The sequence below is a fragment of the Arachis duranensis genome, chromosome 6, assembly GCF_000817695.3.
Source record: "Arachis duranensis cultivar V14167 chromosome 6, aradu.V14167.gnm2.J7QH, whole genome shotgun sequence".
Lineage (NCBI taxonomy): Eukaryota > Viridiplantae > Streptophyta > Magnoliopsida > Fabales > Fabaceae > Arachis > Arachis duranensis.
The window spans coordinates 7,241,664-7,260,930 of record NC_029777.3 but is presented as its reverse complement, the minus strand read 5'-3'; the positions used below and the strand labels follow the sequence as shown (position 1 = coordinate 7,260,930).

Here is a 19,267-nt window from a genome sequence, read left to right as displayed (position 1 = left end):
TAAAAGAAGTTAAAAATTAATATTTAATTTATAAATAAATAACTTTTAAATATTTAACATTTATCTTAGATAAATTTGATAAATTCAACGCCAAATTAAAAGACCTAACGAATGAATATGCCAAATTACCAGTAACGAACGATATATTGGAGAAGTAGCACATAATACTCATCAACACATGTGTAATAATAAAAATTCCTCAATATATATTGTTGTATTTCGTTGGTGAAAGATTACATGTTACAAATTTCAACGATAATACACCATAAAGAATTAGCAGCCATATATATATATGGCTACCATGTGCACCTCCTCCTCCTCCTTCACAAGCAGCACTAGTAATTATGAATTAAACAAGGAACTTGTTTTGGTTATTAACCCAGGCATTAAGGACTACCAAGGTTTTACTGACATGTTGACGAACATCATCAACAGCCTCCTTGGGAATAGGGTTGGTGACTTCCAATTCAGCGAAAGTATCATCGCAGGTTCTGCTGTAACTATTAACATTGCCGAACCTGTGGTAAGCATCAACCACGTTGTACTGCTTCACGAGCTCAATAGATTCATTGATGGTATCTACTGCGGAGTCATAGCACTCCTTGCAGACGTCCAGAGCACCCACTGGCTTCTTTTGGCTCTTCAGTAATTTGGCGATCTCAGCCACAACCTCCAAGGTGCGGTTGAGGGTGGCACTCATCTGAGTGTCAAGGACCTTGAGTGGATCCAATTGGCCCTTCACGAGTGGTACAATGGTTTCGGCACATAACCCAGGGTTCTCCACGCCATTGCAGAAATTATCGACCTGGGCCTTGATTTTTGCATCATCACCGTTAGCGTCGAGCTTGAGGTTCAAGTTCAAGCCGCTGAAGAAGCCGTTAACTGGATCGGTGGTTTCAAATGTGACCGTGACCGGGACGGGGGCCGGGGCGGGGGCTGGATTAGTGAACCAGATAGACTTCCCTGTGTATCGATAGGCATGGCCTGAAAGGAGGAGAGAGGAGAGTGTCACAATGAGGAGAAGGCTATTGTTATAAGCCATTGTCTTCTTTTTCTTTTGGAAAATATATTATTTAATTTATTCAAAAGAAATAGGAGGCAGGGCAAAAGATTTGCCTTGATTGAAAAAGGGAACTGGAGTGGGATTTTATAGTTTCACTTCGTTGCATCTATTTGCCCAAAATAGGTATGGGATAACCGTTATCCAGTTTTGTTGCAGTGATTATTGGTCGACATTGGCTGTGGTAGCTTTCTGTTCAAATTGGAAGGTGTACGTGTGTGGTAGGTACTGTGGTGTGTTTCTTGGTTTAAATTGTTAAAAGTTAGGAGTTGATGATAGGTTGGTAAATTAAGGAAAATTAATCTAAGTGTTAAGAAGATTTAGTTATTAAAAGAATTTTTTAATATTAAAATTATTAAGAAATTTTAATTTTTGAAATATTTAGAGAGAATGATGAAATTTTTTATATAAAATAATTATATTAAATTATTATTTATTTTTTTATACATATTTTTTAATTGTTTATTATATTTAAATTTTTATTATTATACTTTCATCTATAAAAAAAATAAAAATACTATTTATATACTAAAATTAATCGCTAAAATCAGTCACTATATATTTTATGTATAAATACATATGTTGTTTAATTTATTTTTAATATATATCTTGTATTTCAATATATATTTTATACTAGTAGTTAATTTAATAACTAATTTTAATATATAAAATTTAAAAAGAATTACTGCAACCTATTCATCCACTATTAGTAAATCTTCTAATAAACATATCTTAGCCAATATGATAGACATTGCATAAGAAAGAGCTTTCTCAATGAAATTGTTTGATAATTTTTTAAAAGAAATTTTTGATAATTTTATTTACCAAAGTCTGTCTTTTATAGTTATAAATTAATTTTAATAATTGTATGATCAGATTTTTTAGTGTCATAATCTTTCATAGTTAATTTTAATACTTTACTCATTAATATAAGATCATATTAGACCTTTTAACTTTAGAAAACACAAATTAGCCTTGAAAATATCTTCATGGCACACTTAACTTTTCAAACTAAAAACAAAAACATATGATCCTTACTCTTTATCAAATACAAAGTAAAATGATTATACTTTTCGAAATCCCAACCACCTCAAAAAGAAAAACTTACAAATCTGGAAATAAGTGCATCAATGCATGTACCACCCAAAAAAAAGAATGATATAAAATAAATTTTTGCCACAAATTAAAAAAAAAAACTGATTTGCATTTTCATTTTCTTTTTATTTTCAGTGTTTTCACCTCTTATTTTTACTTTTTCCTTTACAAAATCTAAAAAACAAAAAGAGAAAATACTAAAAGCAAAAACGGAAAATGAAAAGACAAACCAATCGCACCCTAATATGTTTTATCTTCTCCTCACAAACCCTTCAGAAGAGAATGAGATATGGTGGTTTACCATAAATGATGGCAAATGGCCAAATGTTACCACGAAGAAATCCCTGTACGAATTCAATTAGAAAAATACAATACAACAAATACAAGTAATCATCCTTTGGTTCTTGTCAAGGATAAATAAAACTCTTGATGATCAATGTCAAGACTACAGTTAACAAATGAACCAGTTGGCTAATTTAGTTCTATTTATACAAGCTATATTAGCCAAACATCTTCAACTAACTCATTGCTAATGAAATTCTATCACTCTCAACAGCAACAAAAAGCTTCCATCATTTAGGAAAACTCCTGGGCTTATATTTTCACCTCTAGCCGTGGGACCAAAACAACTCGCTTAAATTATGAAATTAAATACTTTGGCACCTCGGTGGATTTGAGACTTGAGTCTAGCCTGCAGCCTCCATTTCTTTGGTGAAAACCTTCATCGTCCTTCATGAAGATCTTCAGAGAAAACTGCAGTCCTAGAAACATTTTCGTTCTCAAAGGCGCTTAGACCAGAGTAAGGACCTGAAGAGAACATTGAAGATGTTCCATCAAACTCAAAAGTGCTAGAGGACTGTCTCAGGTTTGCCCGTGTATTGGATGAGGGTATCATGGAATCCTGGTATTCTGTGATGCGCTGCACCATTTTAAGTGACTGCACCACTTCACCCATTGTTGGTCGTTGGTTTGCTTCAGGAGCAACACAAGCAGCAGCAATGGTGCAAACACGTACAAAATCTTCCTTTGGATACTTTCCCCCAAGTTTTGGATCAGCGATCTCTTCCAACCTGTCCTTGTCTCTAAGGATTGGCCTAGCCTGCAGGGAATAAAATACTTAAGAACTATCCAGCATTCCAGCATAAGAACTTAAAAGGGACAAATTAAAGGCTCAAATTGCAAAATATTCCCAATTGTTGAAAACAGAGAAAGATGCTTTGAAGCCGACTCGAATATTGAGGAATTGTGGGTGAAGATATGGAACCAACCCAAGTTACAAGGTTCTCTTGTCCAGTTGGCTGCGACATGTCCACAGGTTTCCTTCCAGTAAGCAGCTCCAGCAAGACAACCCCGTAGCTATAGACATCACTTTTAACAAGAAGGTGCCCGGTCATGGCATACTCAGGAGCTACATACCTGCCTCACATAAAAGTTCCATTTCATCTTAACTCTATATTCTGTGGATATACAACAACTCTAACAAAGAATAGATCAATACTAACCCAAAAGTTCCCATGACACGAGTAGACAAGTAATTAGCTCTGCCTTCAGGTGCTTGCTTAGCAAGACCGAAATCTGCTACTTTAGCATGAAAGTTGTTCTCAAGCAATATGTTCGATGCCTTGAAGTCTCTGTGTATCACACAGGGTTGTGAGTCTTCATGGAGGTAACAAAGTCCTCTTGCAGCATCGAGCGCAATCTTCATTCTGGTGTCCCAATCCAAAGGACAATTGATTCCCAAGGGACCTGCATAAAACTCGGCCAAAATTTCCATCAGTGCACAAAGAAATATTTTATATATATATATCCAGGCCTCCAAACTTCCATTAGGGACAAGCTCATAACAAAGTAGATTTTGAGATGAATCACGATTGCTATAATATCCCACTAGTTTTACAAGGTTACGATGATGCAACCGGCTAAGCATCTCAACCTCGACAAGAAACTCTTTGTCACCCTGTTGCCCTCCACTAGTGAGTCTCTTTATTGCTACAGCAGTACCATCATTTAAGACACCTTTAAAAACTCTACCAAACCCTCCTTCTCCAAGTACACTGGCAGGTTCAAAATTGTTTGTTGCCTCTTTAAGTTCTTCATATGCAATAAACCTTGTGCTAGATGGATGGGGAAGCGAACCCACAGCTGAAACAGTACTTTCTGTCCTCGGCTTTTCTGGAGGAGTGAGACAAAAGTTAGTGGCAGGGACATGACCTTGAAACTTTTAAAAACTAAAACTAGTACTATAAGTCTTTTATCCATATAGCCAGCTTAGTTGTTATAACACTATCATTATCAGTGCTACAACAGACACGAGCACCATTAGCTTTCAAAGTTCATTAGCAGCAGCCAGCAGGCATATCATTTCTTAATAATAATAATAATAATAATAATAATAATAATAATACATATATAATCTCTATGTTATGATCTACCCTTTATTGTTTAGAAAACAAATCATGCCCAGGTAATAACCTAAGCAGGAATTAAGTTTCTCAACAAACTACTATTTCTTTCTTTTTCTTCTTCTTATCTCTTTGCATGGATCAATTTGCAGAATTCTTCATATCCAAAAATAAATAAATTAAAGTTTAAAGGTGGCCAAACATAATCCAAAGAGACTTCCACCATCTCCTAGTTGTCATAGAAATGAAATTACTATCAAGATTATACTAGTTTTAAACAGAAAGATATACAAATAGAGATATTTACCACTTTCAACAGGAGGTTCTTTTGCCTTCGGCAACAATGTACATAAACAAAGTACAAGTATAGATATGATCGCAATGAAGAGTAAGCCTATAGCAATTCCAAGTATAAGAAACAAATTTGAATGCCTTCCACTATTTGATGAACTTGATGATTCAGCAGTAGGTGAGTGATACAGAGGAGTATTCACAGGTGATGCAGCAAAAGCAGGAGCTGCATTAAGATACAAGCATGTTTAAAATTATGTGCCAAGTTGCCAACTCACAAACACAGATCAATAACTTGTATCGCTTAATTTGAATCATGAAATTAAAATAAATGGCATTATGAATAAAATAAATATGTAAAATCTTATCTGCTTGATTATTAATTTCAATTATCATACACACCAAATCATTGTGATTACTAAACAGTAATTAAATATTTTAGAATTACAGAGGCCTGGTGTTACCTGGAGAAGGAGGCGGTGGTTGAAACCAAGTTATATTGATGACTTTGTAGTCACCCACTAATTTAGGGTCCAGTTGAATCTTATGCATTGAAAGTGACGAGTTTATCTTAGCTGCTTCGCTGGCAGAGAAACCGATCCCTTTATATGGTGTAATATCCATTGACATATTTAATGTTGATAAACCGATTACATAGAAATTTATCAGCTCAATCTGGGTGCTGCGTAGCCCAAGATGAGTAGCTAACTCATCAAGAAAATCATTCCAAGTACGACTTTGAGAAACATTCAAAAGCAGAAGGTCTAGCTTTATTGGATAGACACACTGGCAACTCTTAGTGCCTCGTTTCAATACCATGTCTTGTTTACAACAATCTGGATGAATAAAATAAGCAACTGTCATTATGGGCTTCTGCCTCAAAGTTCACAAAAAAGAAAAAAAGAAAGATAATTTAATGCCAATATTTGGAATTAAACAGCTAGGTACATCATCAGGGCATATATCATTTTTTGGAAAATGACACAACAACAACATTAGCTTACTGGAAACATAAGGGGCCAATGGTGGCTGAGCCAAAGCAGAAGGTGTTGCAGCTCCAGCAGAATGTACAGGAGCAATATCTTTAAATCCAGAAATCGGAGGTTGTAATTCAGTCTTCTTCTTGAATGGTACGGAGAAATGTGAACTTCCAGGGGGATGACTAGTACTCATTAAAGGACCATATGAAGGAGGATTGGCTGGTGAAACTGCTACAACTGGTGTACCATGAAAGGAGAAATGCTTTGACCCGTGGTCATCTACTAGTAGTGGTCTGTCTGAAGCTAACGATGGGGGTTGGGGTCCTATCTCACTTGCACCAGACTCAATAACAAACAACAAGCAGAATAACACGAGCAACCGTTTCAGCAACAGGCCTTGAACATTCTTCAATAAACCTACATTATCAGTAAAAACAAAATCAAGGACACTAAAGACTCACGATTTAGAATCACATACCCTGATAGCTTCTTATGCAGAATCAGTCCCTAGAAGCAAAGGTTTTTTTTTTTTACCTTGAAACTCTAAAAGTTAAATGAAATGAACAAACAAACAAAAAAAAATTGCATTTCAAAATTTCAACAGGCTACTATCCTGCAGATACAAATGAACAAGCATACTGAACATTTTTCCGCACACATATTCTTCTTCAGGTAATCTTAGATACACTACGACCGAAAAATGGGTCATCAATTAGCAAGGCATCTAAGCATGCATCAAAACCTGGACAAAGCTTTGCTTAAATTATGCACATCCATAACACCATATATGAACCAATTTCACAAGATTAACTACAGAACCAAGCTCTATAAGGCGCGAATTCAAACAGCTCCTACTCCAACTGTGGCATTAGCAGTGCTTTTTTGCCTATAGCTAAAGATTACTTTGCTGGTTCCTTGGTATGCTGGTTCACACAAACAACTAAACCTAGAGGGAAAAAAATAATAAAAAGAAAAAAACATGTATTATTACCGATAGACATGAGCGACGCCGTTGATTGCTTTAAAAGTGGTTCAGATCTAAGCAATTGGGAAGAAAAATCAACGGCGAGGAGCAGCAGAAGGCGACACTACGAGCAAGCTCCACTTGTCACTGAAACCGAAGGTGGATCCAAACCGAGAAAGAATTTCATCAACGATAGAGTTATCCCGGCATCAAATAGTAGCGAGTTGCTCCGAGTCAAGCTAACCATTGCTGAGTCGAATCGGACTAGGAAGAAATTGTGATGTTATGATACGAGTGTGCGTCACCACTCACCACCTCACTAACTGCTACTGCTACTACTACTACAGTACTTCTTCCCTCGCCACTGCCAACTGCAGAGTTCCCCAGTTTTTTTTATGTGGATCGGTTTTTTTTTTAAGAAAAATGTTTTTTATTTTTATTTTTTATATTTTGTTTCCGTTGCGTGCGGGAGCAGGGAGATATGAAGGGGAAGGGAGGGTTTTAAAAGAGGGGACCCTAACCCAACCCAACCCCCACTAAGGGGATAAAGGGAACAAACTAACGGTTAGGGGCTAATGTGATGTAACTAGGGAGGGGCGCGTGTGCCTCATCTTCATTTTTCAATCACTTTTGCAGAAGTTAGGGTAGTGCTTAGCGTGGTTTCGGTGCAGTGTGTTCCTCATTCCATTATTAACCGTTTATCAACGGTCATATGGGCATAGCCAATGTAATGTGCTATTCGCTTTGACTTTATTCTATTCCCATTTGCCCATGCCCCATAGAAATATTGCATCATTCCACGTTCTTCGGTGGGGTATGAATTAGGTTCTGGGTTGTCCCAGTATTTGAGTGATTTGGGCCTTTATTTTCAAGAATTTGTCCTTGCACTCATTAATTAATTTATTTATTTATTATCAACGGGATACTAATACAGTAATACAAGGTCTTCTAAATTCAACTTTGATCAAGCTCCTTTCGTATCAATTGATAAATGATAACTATAATTAGTTGAAAATTTTTTTAATCAAAACCTACCACCATGCACAAATTTGGGCCATCGTTGCGAGCATTTAGCGCGATTTGAGAGCATATGTTAATAGTTATCTGAATATGATAGGGCATTAATGTGTATTCCCTTTTATGGTTGATTTTGTTTGATCAATGTCAATTTTAGGATTTAATATGCTTAATATTCTAATTTATGAGGCCTGTAATATATATGATGTTATGGCACAAAGACTAATCCGTCCTATAAAAATAAAGTTTAGGAATATAATTGATATTTTTTAATCAAAAATTTTATTATCTTTTAAAATAATTGTCAAGAATTATTTTAAATTTTTCTCTTATAATTATAATATTTGGCTGAAATACACTTTCTCTGTCTAACGAATGATCAAAGCCAAACTGTGAAGGAAAAATTATTAGTTTTAATGAATGACCAGCAGCATCTTACTCATGCTACATTACCCGATTTTTATATTTAACTAATGTGTAAATGTATGGTATGTGTTGACTCGAAAATACATGTGGAAGGAAAATATTTCACAATTTCGTTTAAATATCTTTAATTTTTCAGAATATTCATATAAATATCACGATCTAATGATTTGTATAAATAAGTTATTACCACATTCATTAAATGCATATGTAACTTATGGTATGTAGATAAACTGATTAAATAACGCAATGTTATTACATCTACTACAAAAGAATATGTTTTTTCATAATATATACTAGATCTTTGTAAAAAATCTTGTGCTACAAATCAAGCTTTATAGTGTACAACTTCATTTTTTTCATTTTGTTTTCTCACAAATACCTATATGTATCCAACAGGTTTTACATCTTTTAGTGTATGGACTATAAATTCAAAGACTTCATGTTTTACAAGTGAGTCTAATTTAACATTCATAGCTTCTTCCCATTTTGGCAAACTATTACTTTGTCGGCATTCTTTGACCATTCTTAGTTCAAGATCCTTACTTTCATACATAATGTGTAATGTCATATTATATGCAAATATTTCATTAACAATTGTTTTATTTCGGTTCAATTTTTTTCTTGTAAATACATAATTTATCGACATCTTATCATTTTCACAATTTTAAGAATTTACAGGTACTTGAACGTCTTCAGACGTCAAAATCATATCAGAATTTTGGATAACTGCATGTGTCTTTACTATGTCTTTATCTTTTTCAACAGAAATAATATTTACCTTTTTTCTTTTTCGAAAATTTTTGTCTTTAGAATTGACAGGGCTACCATACATTTGACATAAATTTATTTGGGTGGCCATTTGTCCAATTGGGATTTCAATTTAAATTGAGATATTTTAAACTGGTATATAGGATTTAGTTATTCTTTTCGTATCAGAAAATGTATCAGGCAATTTATTTTCTATTCTTTACAAATATATAATCTTTTGAACTTCTAATTCACATTGTCTCAATTAAGTTATTTTTCAAAAAGTTTATTTTTTTCCCTAATGTTATAAATTTTGATTCATCTAAATGATAATCTACAAATCGGACTTTAAATACATTTCTAGTTTGTATCTCAAGATACCTTACTATAGAGAGAGAATCATATCCAACATATATCCCCAATTTTTTTTGGGTCCCATTTTGGTACGATAAGGCAGGACAATTGGAACATATATCGCACACGCGAATATTCTCAAATGAAAAATATTTAACTGCTGGCCAAAAGCTAATTACAGATGAGAGAATTCGCGGTAACTTGTTGGTCTTAAACGAATAAGTGTTGCAGCATATAAAATGGCATGCTCCCAAACAGAGATTAGGAGATTTGTTCTCATAAGTAACAGTCTAGAATCAATTGGAGCCACTTAATAAGTGATTTTGTTAGTCTATTTTGTATATGAATATAAGCTACTAGATGTTCAACACTTATACCATTGGCTACATAATAAGCATCAAAAGATTGAGAAGTGAATTCACCAGCATTATCAAGACGGATTGTTTTGATTGAATTTTCTGAAAATTGTGCTTTTAATCGAATAATTTGAGTAAATAATCTTGCAAACGCCAGGTTATAAGAAGACAATAAGCACACAACTATCTCAAAAATACATCTAATAGGACCATAAAATATCTAAAAGATCCACATGGTGGATGAATAGGTCCACATATATCGCTTTGAATCATTTCTAATAATTCAGGAGACTTAAATCTAATTTTTACTGGTTATGACCTTAAAATTAGCTTTTCTTGAGAACATGGAATACAACAAAATTCACTAGATTTAAGAATCTTATGGTTTTTTAGTGAATGTCTATGAAAATTTTCAATAATTTTTCATATCGCAGTTGTTTCAAGATGACCCAATCGATTATGCCAAATTGTAAATTCATTTGGACTAGTAAACTTTTGGTTTACAATGGCATATGATTCAATTGCACTAATTTTAGTATAATATAACCCAGAAGAAAGTGAATGTAACTTTTCTAATATAATATTTTCATTTGAATCATGAGTTGTGATATATAAGTACTCATGATTTTTCTCATTCACTATTTCAATATGGTATCCATTTCGTCAAATATCTTTGAAACTCAACAAGTTCCTTAGAGAATTAGTAGACAATAGTGCATTATTTATTATAAATTTTGATCCTCTAAAAAATAAAATTATAGTTCTTCCGGAACCTTTTATCACATTGTCTGAACAAATAATTGTATTAACGACTTTTTTTTTGTATAAGATGAGTAAAATATATGTTGCTTTTGAGAATGATATACGAGCTTGCATTATCCACAAGGCAAATATCTTCATTATATGTTTTTGCCATTTTCTGTGTGTTCTTAAATTTTGATTATTAGAGCCTCGTGCTAATAACGTGTTGTAAAATAAATAAATAAGAAAGAGAAAATAAATATAAAATAATGAAGTGTAAATAGAAAATTCTAGTATTAATATTCACTAATATTATTATCTCGATATAATAGATAATTCATGCATTGCTTGATGATTTACTTTCGTACATATATAGAGAGAGATATTTTATTGAATTTGGATCCTCTAAATTTTGAATTCTCACTTTAGAGAGTAAATTGTGATCTTTTGCCATTTATTTTATAGGTGGGACCAAGAGATAATATGAGAGAGAGAACTATTTAAGGGTAAAAGATCACACCTTATCTTCTAATGTGAAATTCAAAATTTAGAGAATCTAAATTCTATTTTATTAGTCTTGTATGTGTCAATTGTCTCCAAAGTTTTGAGAACCGGACCGGTCGTCGAACCGTTTTAGTCACTGGTTTATTGGTTCATTGATTCAATCGGAAAAACCGTTTTAGAATAAAATAATAAATAAATTATAAATAAACATCATAAAATATAATTATAATCTAATATAAATCTTAAAATATCTTCGAAATTTAAAATACTACATAAAATATCATCAACCTAATCCATATGATCTTATCAAAATACAAACTCAAAAATTAAATAGTAAAAAAACATATCTAAATATTAAATCCCAACATCATGAGTTATCAATCATCAAAATCCGCAAGAACTTGTTGCAAATTTGCTTCGGTGGATTAGGATTAGAATTAGCAGCATCATTCGAAATTAATAAAAGTTTTATTAATCTCTATTTGATTAATACTATTATCCATAACTGAAATTAATAAAAGTTTTATTAATTAAAACAAAATTAAAGACCAGCCACAACACAATGAAAAATAAAAAATTATCAACATGACCATCTTTAAATTCTGCCACCAACATTCAGCAACAAACAAAGCCAGCAAAACCAGCAATAATTAGGAGCCAGCAACTACAAATCAAAGCAAAACCAGCAACTACAAAACAAAGAAGTATCCATAACCAAATACGAAAATAAAGACTAGCCACAACACATTGAAAAATAAAAAAAATTATCAGCATGACCATATCTAAATTCTGCCACCAACATTCAGCAGCAACAAAAAGAAATAAAAACAGCAGGACATTCATCAGCAAAAACACCATTACCAACAACATTCAGCATTTAGCATTCAGCAATAAAAATTATCATTCAGCAACAAATAGGACATTCAACAACAAAAATTAGCATTCAACAATAAAGTGTCATCAATCAAATACATATGATCTTATCAAAATACAATCTCAAAAGTTAAATAGTAAAAAGAAATAGCTAAATATTAAAAACCAACATGAAGATTTATCAATCATCAAAATCCATAAATTAAAAGAACCTTGTGACTGACTATTATTCAAACTAGGTGGATTAGGATTAGCATAATCATTTGAATCAAGAGGATTGGCAAACGAATTATTACTCAAATAGACATTATTAGTAACTGCTTCTTGATTCGTACTTTCATCCATAACTAAAATCAATAAATCATAATCCAAATTAAAAACAACAACAAAATGGCTAGAAATCCAATAATCATCCATAAGACGATATAACAGAATCAGTAACAAATCAGTCGGGTTCCGGTTCGGTCTGATCGACCGATTCTCATCCGGTTCAACGATTTTTTGTGGGTTTTCTGATTGTCGGTTTTATATACCTGACCGGATCGTTAATATTGCCGGTTCGCGGTTAAACCGGTCTGACTGGTCGGTCCGGTCCAATTTTCAGAACATTGATTGTCTTGGACTATATCTCCTATTTATACACGTAAAAAGTTAACTCTTTTAACTTTTGAAAATTTTGTACCGTCCATTATTAAAGATTGAACTGCCTAAATAATTTTGATTGGAGGAATAAATAACGGGTGTTTATTAAATTGTTATCCATATTACAACACTCGTCTCGATTTTTTTTTGTCAATAGATTGGACAACCCCAATCTTAGATTACACAACACACACGTAGCGTTTGGTGGAGAGACAGAGACAGAAAGACTGAGATTGAGAGACAGAGACTGAGAGACAGGGATTGAAACAAATCTCAGTATTCTGTTTGGTGCAAAATAGGAGACATGAATTGAAACAAGAATGAAACTCTAATTTAATTTGCACAAAGGATAAAATTGGAATTAATTAATTGAAATGAAAGTATTTAAGGTATAAAATGTTATTAAAGTTTCAGTCTCTATCTCTAAAAATTTCAATCCCCTGTGTCCCTACTTTTTGGAGGTACTGAAATACTGAAATTTTGGAGACAGAGACGGAAATTTTAGTACCAATCTCTGAACTAACAAACACAATACTGAGTCTCAGTCTCTCAGTCTCTGTCTCAGTACCTGAAAACAAACGCTACCTAAAAGTTCTATCACTACCTATAGCTGGGATTCGAACTTGAGATGTGGCTTCTGTGAGGCCAACACTCGCCTCGATTTTTTGGATGTCAATTCTTTGATATGGGCCTACTTTGTCCTGGTCCAGGCCTGCCAAGTTTTGTTTGGGCTTCAATTATTTCGGGTACTAACCAACCAAACTGTCGACCCGCTATTCAATCATCACCTCTTTTCCTTAACCAGAAATTGGTGCCCCAAATTGCTGGTTCCAACTTCCACCCCACACACCGACCCTTCACTCTTCGCTGCTTCCATACTCACTATGCAAACACTCGAACCCGCCAAATTCCATTTCTCACAAACCTAATTTTCTTCTCATTATTATTATACACTATTTATTATTATTTTTTTTCCTGCATCATCTTCTTCAGCTTCCCGGAAGCTCAGCTAGGGTTTTGTCATCCTCTGCGTTTCTTTTCTGCAACAAATCGAAACCATGTCGAAGAGGAAGTTCGGATTTGACGGTTTCGGCATAAACCGCCAATCCACCTACAACTTCGAGCGATCCCAAGCTCCTCAGCGCCTCTACGTCCCTCCTTCTTCACGCCACGGCCACGACAATTACGAGGACACCGACCTCGACAACATCGATTACGACGACAACGACGCCGCCGGGAACGACAACAAAGCTGCCGGCGATGGAGGAGGTGGCAATAATGGTGGCGACGAGGAAATCGATCCGCTGGACGCCTTCATGGAAGGGATTCACGAAGAGATGAGGACGGCGGCGCCTCCTCCGAAGCCAAAGGAGAAGGCGGAGGACAGGTACAAGGACGATGAGGAGGATGATCCAATGGAGAGCTTCTTGAGGGCGAAGAAGGACCTAGGGTTGACGTTGGCCTCGGAGGCTCTGCACGCTGGCTACGATTCTGATGAAGAGGTTTATGCTGCTGCTAAGGCTGTGGATGCCGGTATGATAGAGTATGATTCTGATGATAATCCTATAGTTCTTGACAAGAAGAAGATCGAACCCATTCCTCCACTTGATCACAGTGCTATTGACTATGAGCCCTTCAATAAGGATTTCTATGAGGAGGCACCTTCAATTTCAGGTAATTCCGGACCCTAATTATATCGATAATGTATTACTTGTTTGCTTATTTTTATGATGCTTTAATGGCTAAAACCAAACTCTATTTGCATAATTGTTAATGTTAAAAAGTAGTAATAATTATAATGGAAGAGGGTGGCATTGAGGTGTGTCCTGCGAGTTAACTGAGATTTTCCCCTTCAGGTATGAGTGAGCAAGATGTCACTGAGTACCGGAAGAGTTTGGCTATTCGTGTGTCGGGATTTGATGTGCCTAAGCCAATAAAGACATTTGAGGACTGTGGGTTCTCTCAGCAAATTATGGGTGCTATAAAGAAACAAGGTTATGAGAAGCCAACGTCTATACAGTGCCAAGCTTTACCAGTTATTCTTTCCGGTAGAGATATCATTGGCATTGCAAAAACTGGTTCTGGTAAAACTGCTGCTTTTGTGCTTCCTATGATTGTGCATATCATGGATCAGCCTGAACTTCAGAAGGAAGAGGGTCCTATAGGAGTTATATGCGCACCTACAAGAGAATTGGCACATCAGATATATCTTGAGTCCAAGAAATTTGCAAAAGCATATGGTATACGTGTGTCTGCTGTCTATGGTGGAATGTCAAAACTTGAACAGTTCAAAGAACTCAAGGCAGGTTGTGAGATAGTAGTTGCCACCCCTGGGAGATTGATAGACATGCTAAAAATGAAGGCCTTGACAATGACTAGAGCAACTTACCTGGTGCTTGATGAGGCTGACCGGATGTTTGATCTTGGATTTGAGCCACAAGTAAGGTCCATTGTTGGTCAGATTAGGCCGGATCGTCAGACTTTACTTTTTTCTGCGACAATGCCTCGTAAAGTTGAAAAGTTGGCTAGAGAGATCCTTAGTGATCCTGTTAGAGTAACAGTTGGGGAGGTGGGAATGGCAAATGAAGACATTACTCAAGTTGTCCATGTAATTCCTTCTGATGCTGAAAAATTGCCTTGGCTTTTGGAGAAGTTGCCCGAGATGATCGATCAAGGTGATGTCCTAGTATTTGCTTCCAAGAAGGCTACTGTGGATGAAATTGAATCACAATTGGCTCAGAGAGGCTTTAAAGTTGCTGCCCTGCATGGTGATAAAGATCAAGCTTCTCGCATGGAAACTTTGCAGAAGTTTAAAGCTGGTGTCTACCATGTGCTTATTGCAACTGATGTTGCTGCTCGTGGTCTTGATATCAAGTCAATTAAATCTGTGGTAAACTTTGATATTGCAAAAGATATGGATATGCATGTCCATCGGATTGGGAGAACAGGCCGTGCTGGTGACAAGGATGGGGTTGCATACACTCTTATAACTCAAAAAGAAGCACGCTTTGCTGGCGAACTGGTTAATAGCTTGATTGCTGCTGGTCAGAATGTATCCATGGAGTTGATGGATCTTGCTATGAAGGTAATTATACCCCTTAATTGTTTCAACAATACTTTATACCTTGATGTTTATACAATTTGTCATGTTGTCCAAATATTTTGCCAATAGTTTGTAATTTTGCTGTTGGTTCATATCATTGAAAGATTCTATAGGCTCTCCTATTTATGACATTCTTGTATATTTTGTTGGTTCACTGCATGTGTTTTTGATATAATACCGCTACTTTGATGCCCATAATTAATTTTAACTAACAGAGTTCTACGAGTGATTCCTCTTGGAGTATTTTGTTAAGAGGTTAAGGAGTTAACAAATGTGTAGTAAAATATATATTGTTAATTTTCTCATTATAGCTCCTTCATTGCAGCTACTTGGGTTGTTATATTGAAATTTGAATCCTCAAAAACTGTCTTAAATATTAAACATGTGGAGAAGAATATATCAATTCTCTTAGCCATATTTATTACTTATTAACACTATGGAGATACTGTAGTAATCTTGGAAGTGCTTGTCTCCTATAGTAATATATTTATTTTTACTCATTATTGTTCTTTGTTTTTAAAAACTCTGTTTTAATCTGGCTCTTAATGTTGAAGATTCTGTTTAAAAGTTCAGATTGCACCTGTGTCATGATTTTATTTGATAGCTGTTGCCTTGTATTTTAATAGGATGGGAGGTTCAGGTCAAAACGTGATGCAAGAAAAGGAGGTATGAGATAATACTTTGCATTATATTATGTCTATGGAACAGTAACAGATTTGCTGAGCAGACAAAATTATTAAAAGAAAAAATTGGTGATGTGATTTTCTTGCAATGTACCACTTTATGCACTTGTCATAAGCTGCATTATTCCACCTTAACACAGTAGGACCGTGATGTGATGTCGGTTGTTGTTTGATTAAATAATCTCTATCTGAATTTGTTGTGTATTGTGCACAGGTGGGAAAAAAGGCAAAGGGAGAGGAGGAGGTGGTGGTGGTGGCGGTGGCGGCCGGGGTGTGCGTGGAGTTGATTTTGGCCTTGGTATTGGATATAATCCCGAGTCCAACAATGCTTCATCTAACACCCCTCCGAGCCGCTCTGCTGCGGTAAATTCTTTACGAACAGGAATGATGTCACAGTTTCGGAGTAGCTTTGTTGCTGCTTCCTCTAACTCCCAAAATCAAGGATACAATAACAATACAAGTATGGCTGCAAATAAGAGACCTGCACTTCGCGGTTTTGTATCTGGTGGATCAATTGGCGGGGATATAAATTCTCATAATAATGCTGCTTCACCCAGTCCTGCTACAGCAGCAGTAAACTCCGGTGGCCCAAATTCCGGTGTAAACCCTGCTCAGAACAACTCAAACAGGTTAGTAGTTTTCGAAGCTAAGTTTTTGAATTTTTATCTTTCTCTGAATTGCAACATGTTCAAACGATTTAGTTGCTGATAGAGCTCTTGTTTAACTTGTGCTGCAGCTCTAAACCCAGAGAAAGGAGGAGGCCATCAGGCTGGGATAGGTAGTTTCTTATTTGAGTGACATCACTCTCAAGTGTATCAATGTTTCTATATTTGTAGGTCGAGTCTTGATATGATTTTCTTTGTATAAATAATAATTTCTCAATGCTTTTTAGCCTAAATTATAGAAAGGTTGCTCTGTTCGGTTTTATTGTTGTTTTCAACTTTCTATTTAGGCGAGAGTTTTGCAGAGCGAGAGAGCCGAATGCATGTCAATGATTACATTGATCAATTAATGCTACTAGGTACTAGCTACTAGCTACTACTACTGGGAAGGGAAATTTTGTACGATACACCACAATTATGCACCACATTTTTTATTTTTCAATTAGAAGTGATTAATAAACAATGACAGACGTAAAGGATTTTTTAATTTAAATTAAATAAATATAATATTTAGCGAAATGTGTAATATGTAGATAATTTATAATTTTAAAGGTTTTTTTTGTCAGATGTGTATGTGTATTTACTATTTAAAATTGTCTGTATGTTATATATTTCAATAAATATTGTATTTATTTAATTTAAATAAAAAATTCATAAAAAGAAAGACAAAAAAATGCATATATAAAAAAAAACAAACCTTATTTTTGATAAAACTTATCTTTACATTTTTTGGCCAAACGAATAAAAGAAAAGCTTTCTAGAATCAAGTATAAAAATTTATTTCTAAACAGTATTTTGATTATAAAGAAAAAAAAAATACCTAGGTTCTATATTTATTCTTTTTGGCCAAACCAGAAAGAAAGTTAATGTGCTACTTGTACCAGAAACATTTTCCAAAATAAAAAACTCGTGCATATGGCTGAAAGTGAATCAAGCCAGCTCATGAGCTAGCTCGAGTTCGACTCGGTAATAGCTCAATAAACTAAGCTCGTGAGCTAGTGAGCCAAGTTTGAACTTGGAATTGAGCTCATAAATTAAATGAGTTGAGCTTGAGTTTGGATAAACTCAGCTTATTAGCTCGTGAGTTGACTCATAAGTTATAGGTCATTAGTTATGTTTATATTTGTGTTTATATTTATTTATTGTTGCTCAATATTCTATTTTATATAATATAATCGTTCTAACAACCGTGCGATAAAATTAAGTACGTATATTGTGTGCGATAAGTATCTCAATTTCTATAATATTGTATATGTCAAATTATTATTATAATACATTATGATTGCTTTAGCTTTATTCTTAAGTCATGAATAACTATTATAGTATAAATGATTGTTAATACTGTTTAAAAATTTAATTGCTCTGTAGGACATAAATAAAAAATTTATAATTTATTGATATAAAATTATATATTATGTATTTATGTTTCTATTATTTGAGCTAGCTCGTGAGCTCGAGCCAACTCGTGAACTTTCAGTGAGCCGAGTTTGAGTTTAAAAAATAGACTCGACTAGTCGAGTCGTGAGCCAAGCTCAATTTTTGTGAGCCGAGCTTGAGTTTGGTCTAGCTCGGCTCACTTCCAGTCCTGTTGCCGTGCATAATTGAATTCTTGTTAAGTGATTGTTTACCATTTATTAACTATGTCATAGCCCATATGCCATATTTCGCAGGTTAAAATTATGAGTAATGTTATACATTCAAGTCTATTTATTAATTAAATCTAACTGAATTAAATAATAAGATTTAAAATAATATTAGTTATAAATAATTTTTATTATGTTAGACTAATTTAGTTAAATTTAATTAATAAAAAAACTTAGATGTATAAAATTATTCTTTTATTTATTTTTTGGTATCAAAACCCTCGTTTGAAAAGGAGTATTGATTAGAAGTATTATATTGTCTTCCTCATACGAGATAAATGAGATTTTTTAGCCCCAAGAAGAGTAACAAAAAGGGGAAAAATTTGTATTGAGACTTGAGAGAGATAACTACAAACTTTAATCAAAATTAACTGATTCGTAGTAGTAGAGTCTAGATATAATTGAGCTAAAATTTTTGAATATTTAGGTCATATTGTATTATCTTGGCTTTTAAATATATGTGATTAATTAAGTTGAAAATAAAAAATATGGAGTAATCAAAATAAAAAAAATCTTTCAATAATTAAAGAACTCTGATACTGATATATCAGTCAAAAATAAAATTAAGGGAAAAAGATAAATAGGTCCTGACTTTTTAAACTTTTGATAAATACATCTCTGACAAAATTTAAATACAAAAAAGTCTCTGACTTTAACAAACGGAGGATAATTTAGTCTTTCCGTCAATTTGCCTCTCATACACCTAACGGAACTGGCTGACGTG

The 19,267-nt window shown here is 34.3% G+C and overlaps 3 protein-coding genes across 3 annotated transcripts; 1 reads left to right on the top strand and 2 right to left on the bottom strand.

The window, feature by feature from the left end:
* Positions 1-349: 349 nt before the first annotated feature.
* LOC107492289 (uncharacterized) lies at positions 350-1,042 on the bottom strand. The gene has a single exon (XM_016113291.1). The coding sequence runs from the start codon at positions 1,040-1,042 to the stop codon at positions 350-352; it is 693 nt and encodes a 230-aa protein (XP_015968777.1).
* Positions 1,043-2,403: 1,361 nt separating this feature from the next.
* LOC107492376 (proline-rich receptor-like protein kinase PERK3) lies at positions 2,404-7,315 on the bottom strand. Its single transcript, XM_021126377.2, has 7 exons — positions 6,820-7,315; positions 5,853-6,245; positions 5,313-5,684; positions 4,865-5,074; positions 3,658-4,327; positions 3,424-3,571; positions 2,404-3,254 (listed from the first exon to the last, which is right to left on the bottom strand). The coding sequence occupies exons 1-7, from the start codon at positions 6,827-6,829 to the stop codon at positions 2,877-2,879; spliced, it is 2,181 nt and encodes a 726-aa protein (XP_020982036.1). The 5' UTR covers positions 6,830-7,315; the 3' UTR covers positions 2,404-2,876.
* A 5,933-nt stretch (positions 7,316-13,248) lies between these two features.
* Positions 13,249-17,165, top strand: LOC107492375 (DEAD-box ATP-dependent RNA helicase 24). The gene is made up of 5 exons (XM_016113395.3): positions 13,249-14,126; positions 14,309-15,537; positions 16,182-16,221; positions 16,453-16,867; positions 16,975-17,165. Exons 1-5 carry the CDS (start codon positions 13,511-13,513, stop codon positions 17,018-17,020), a joined length of 2,346 nt encoding a protein of 781 aa, XP_015968881.1. The 5' UTR covers positions 13,249-13,510; the 3' UTR covers positions 17,021-17,165.
* Positions 17,166-19,267: the final 2,102 nt, after the last annotated feature.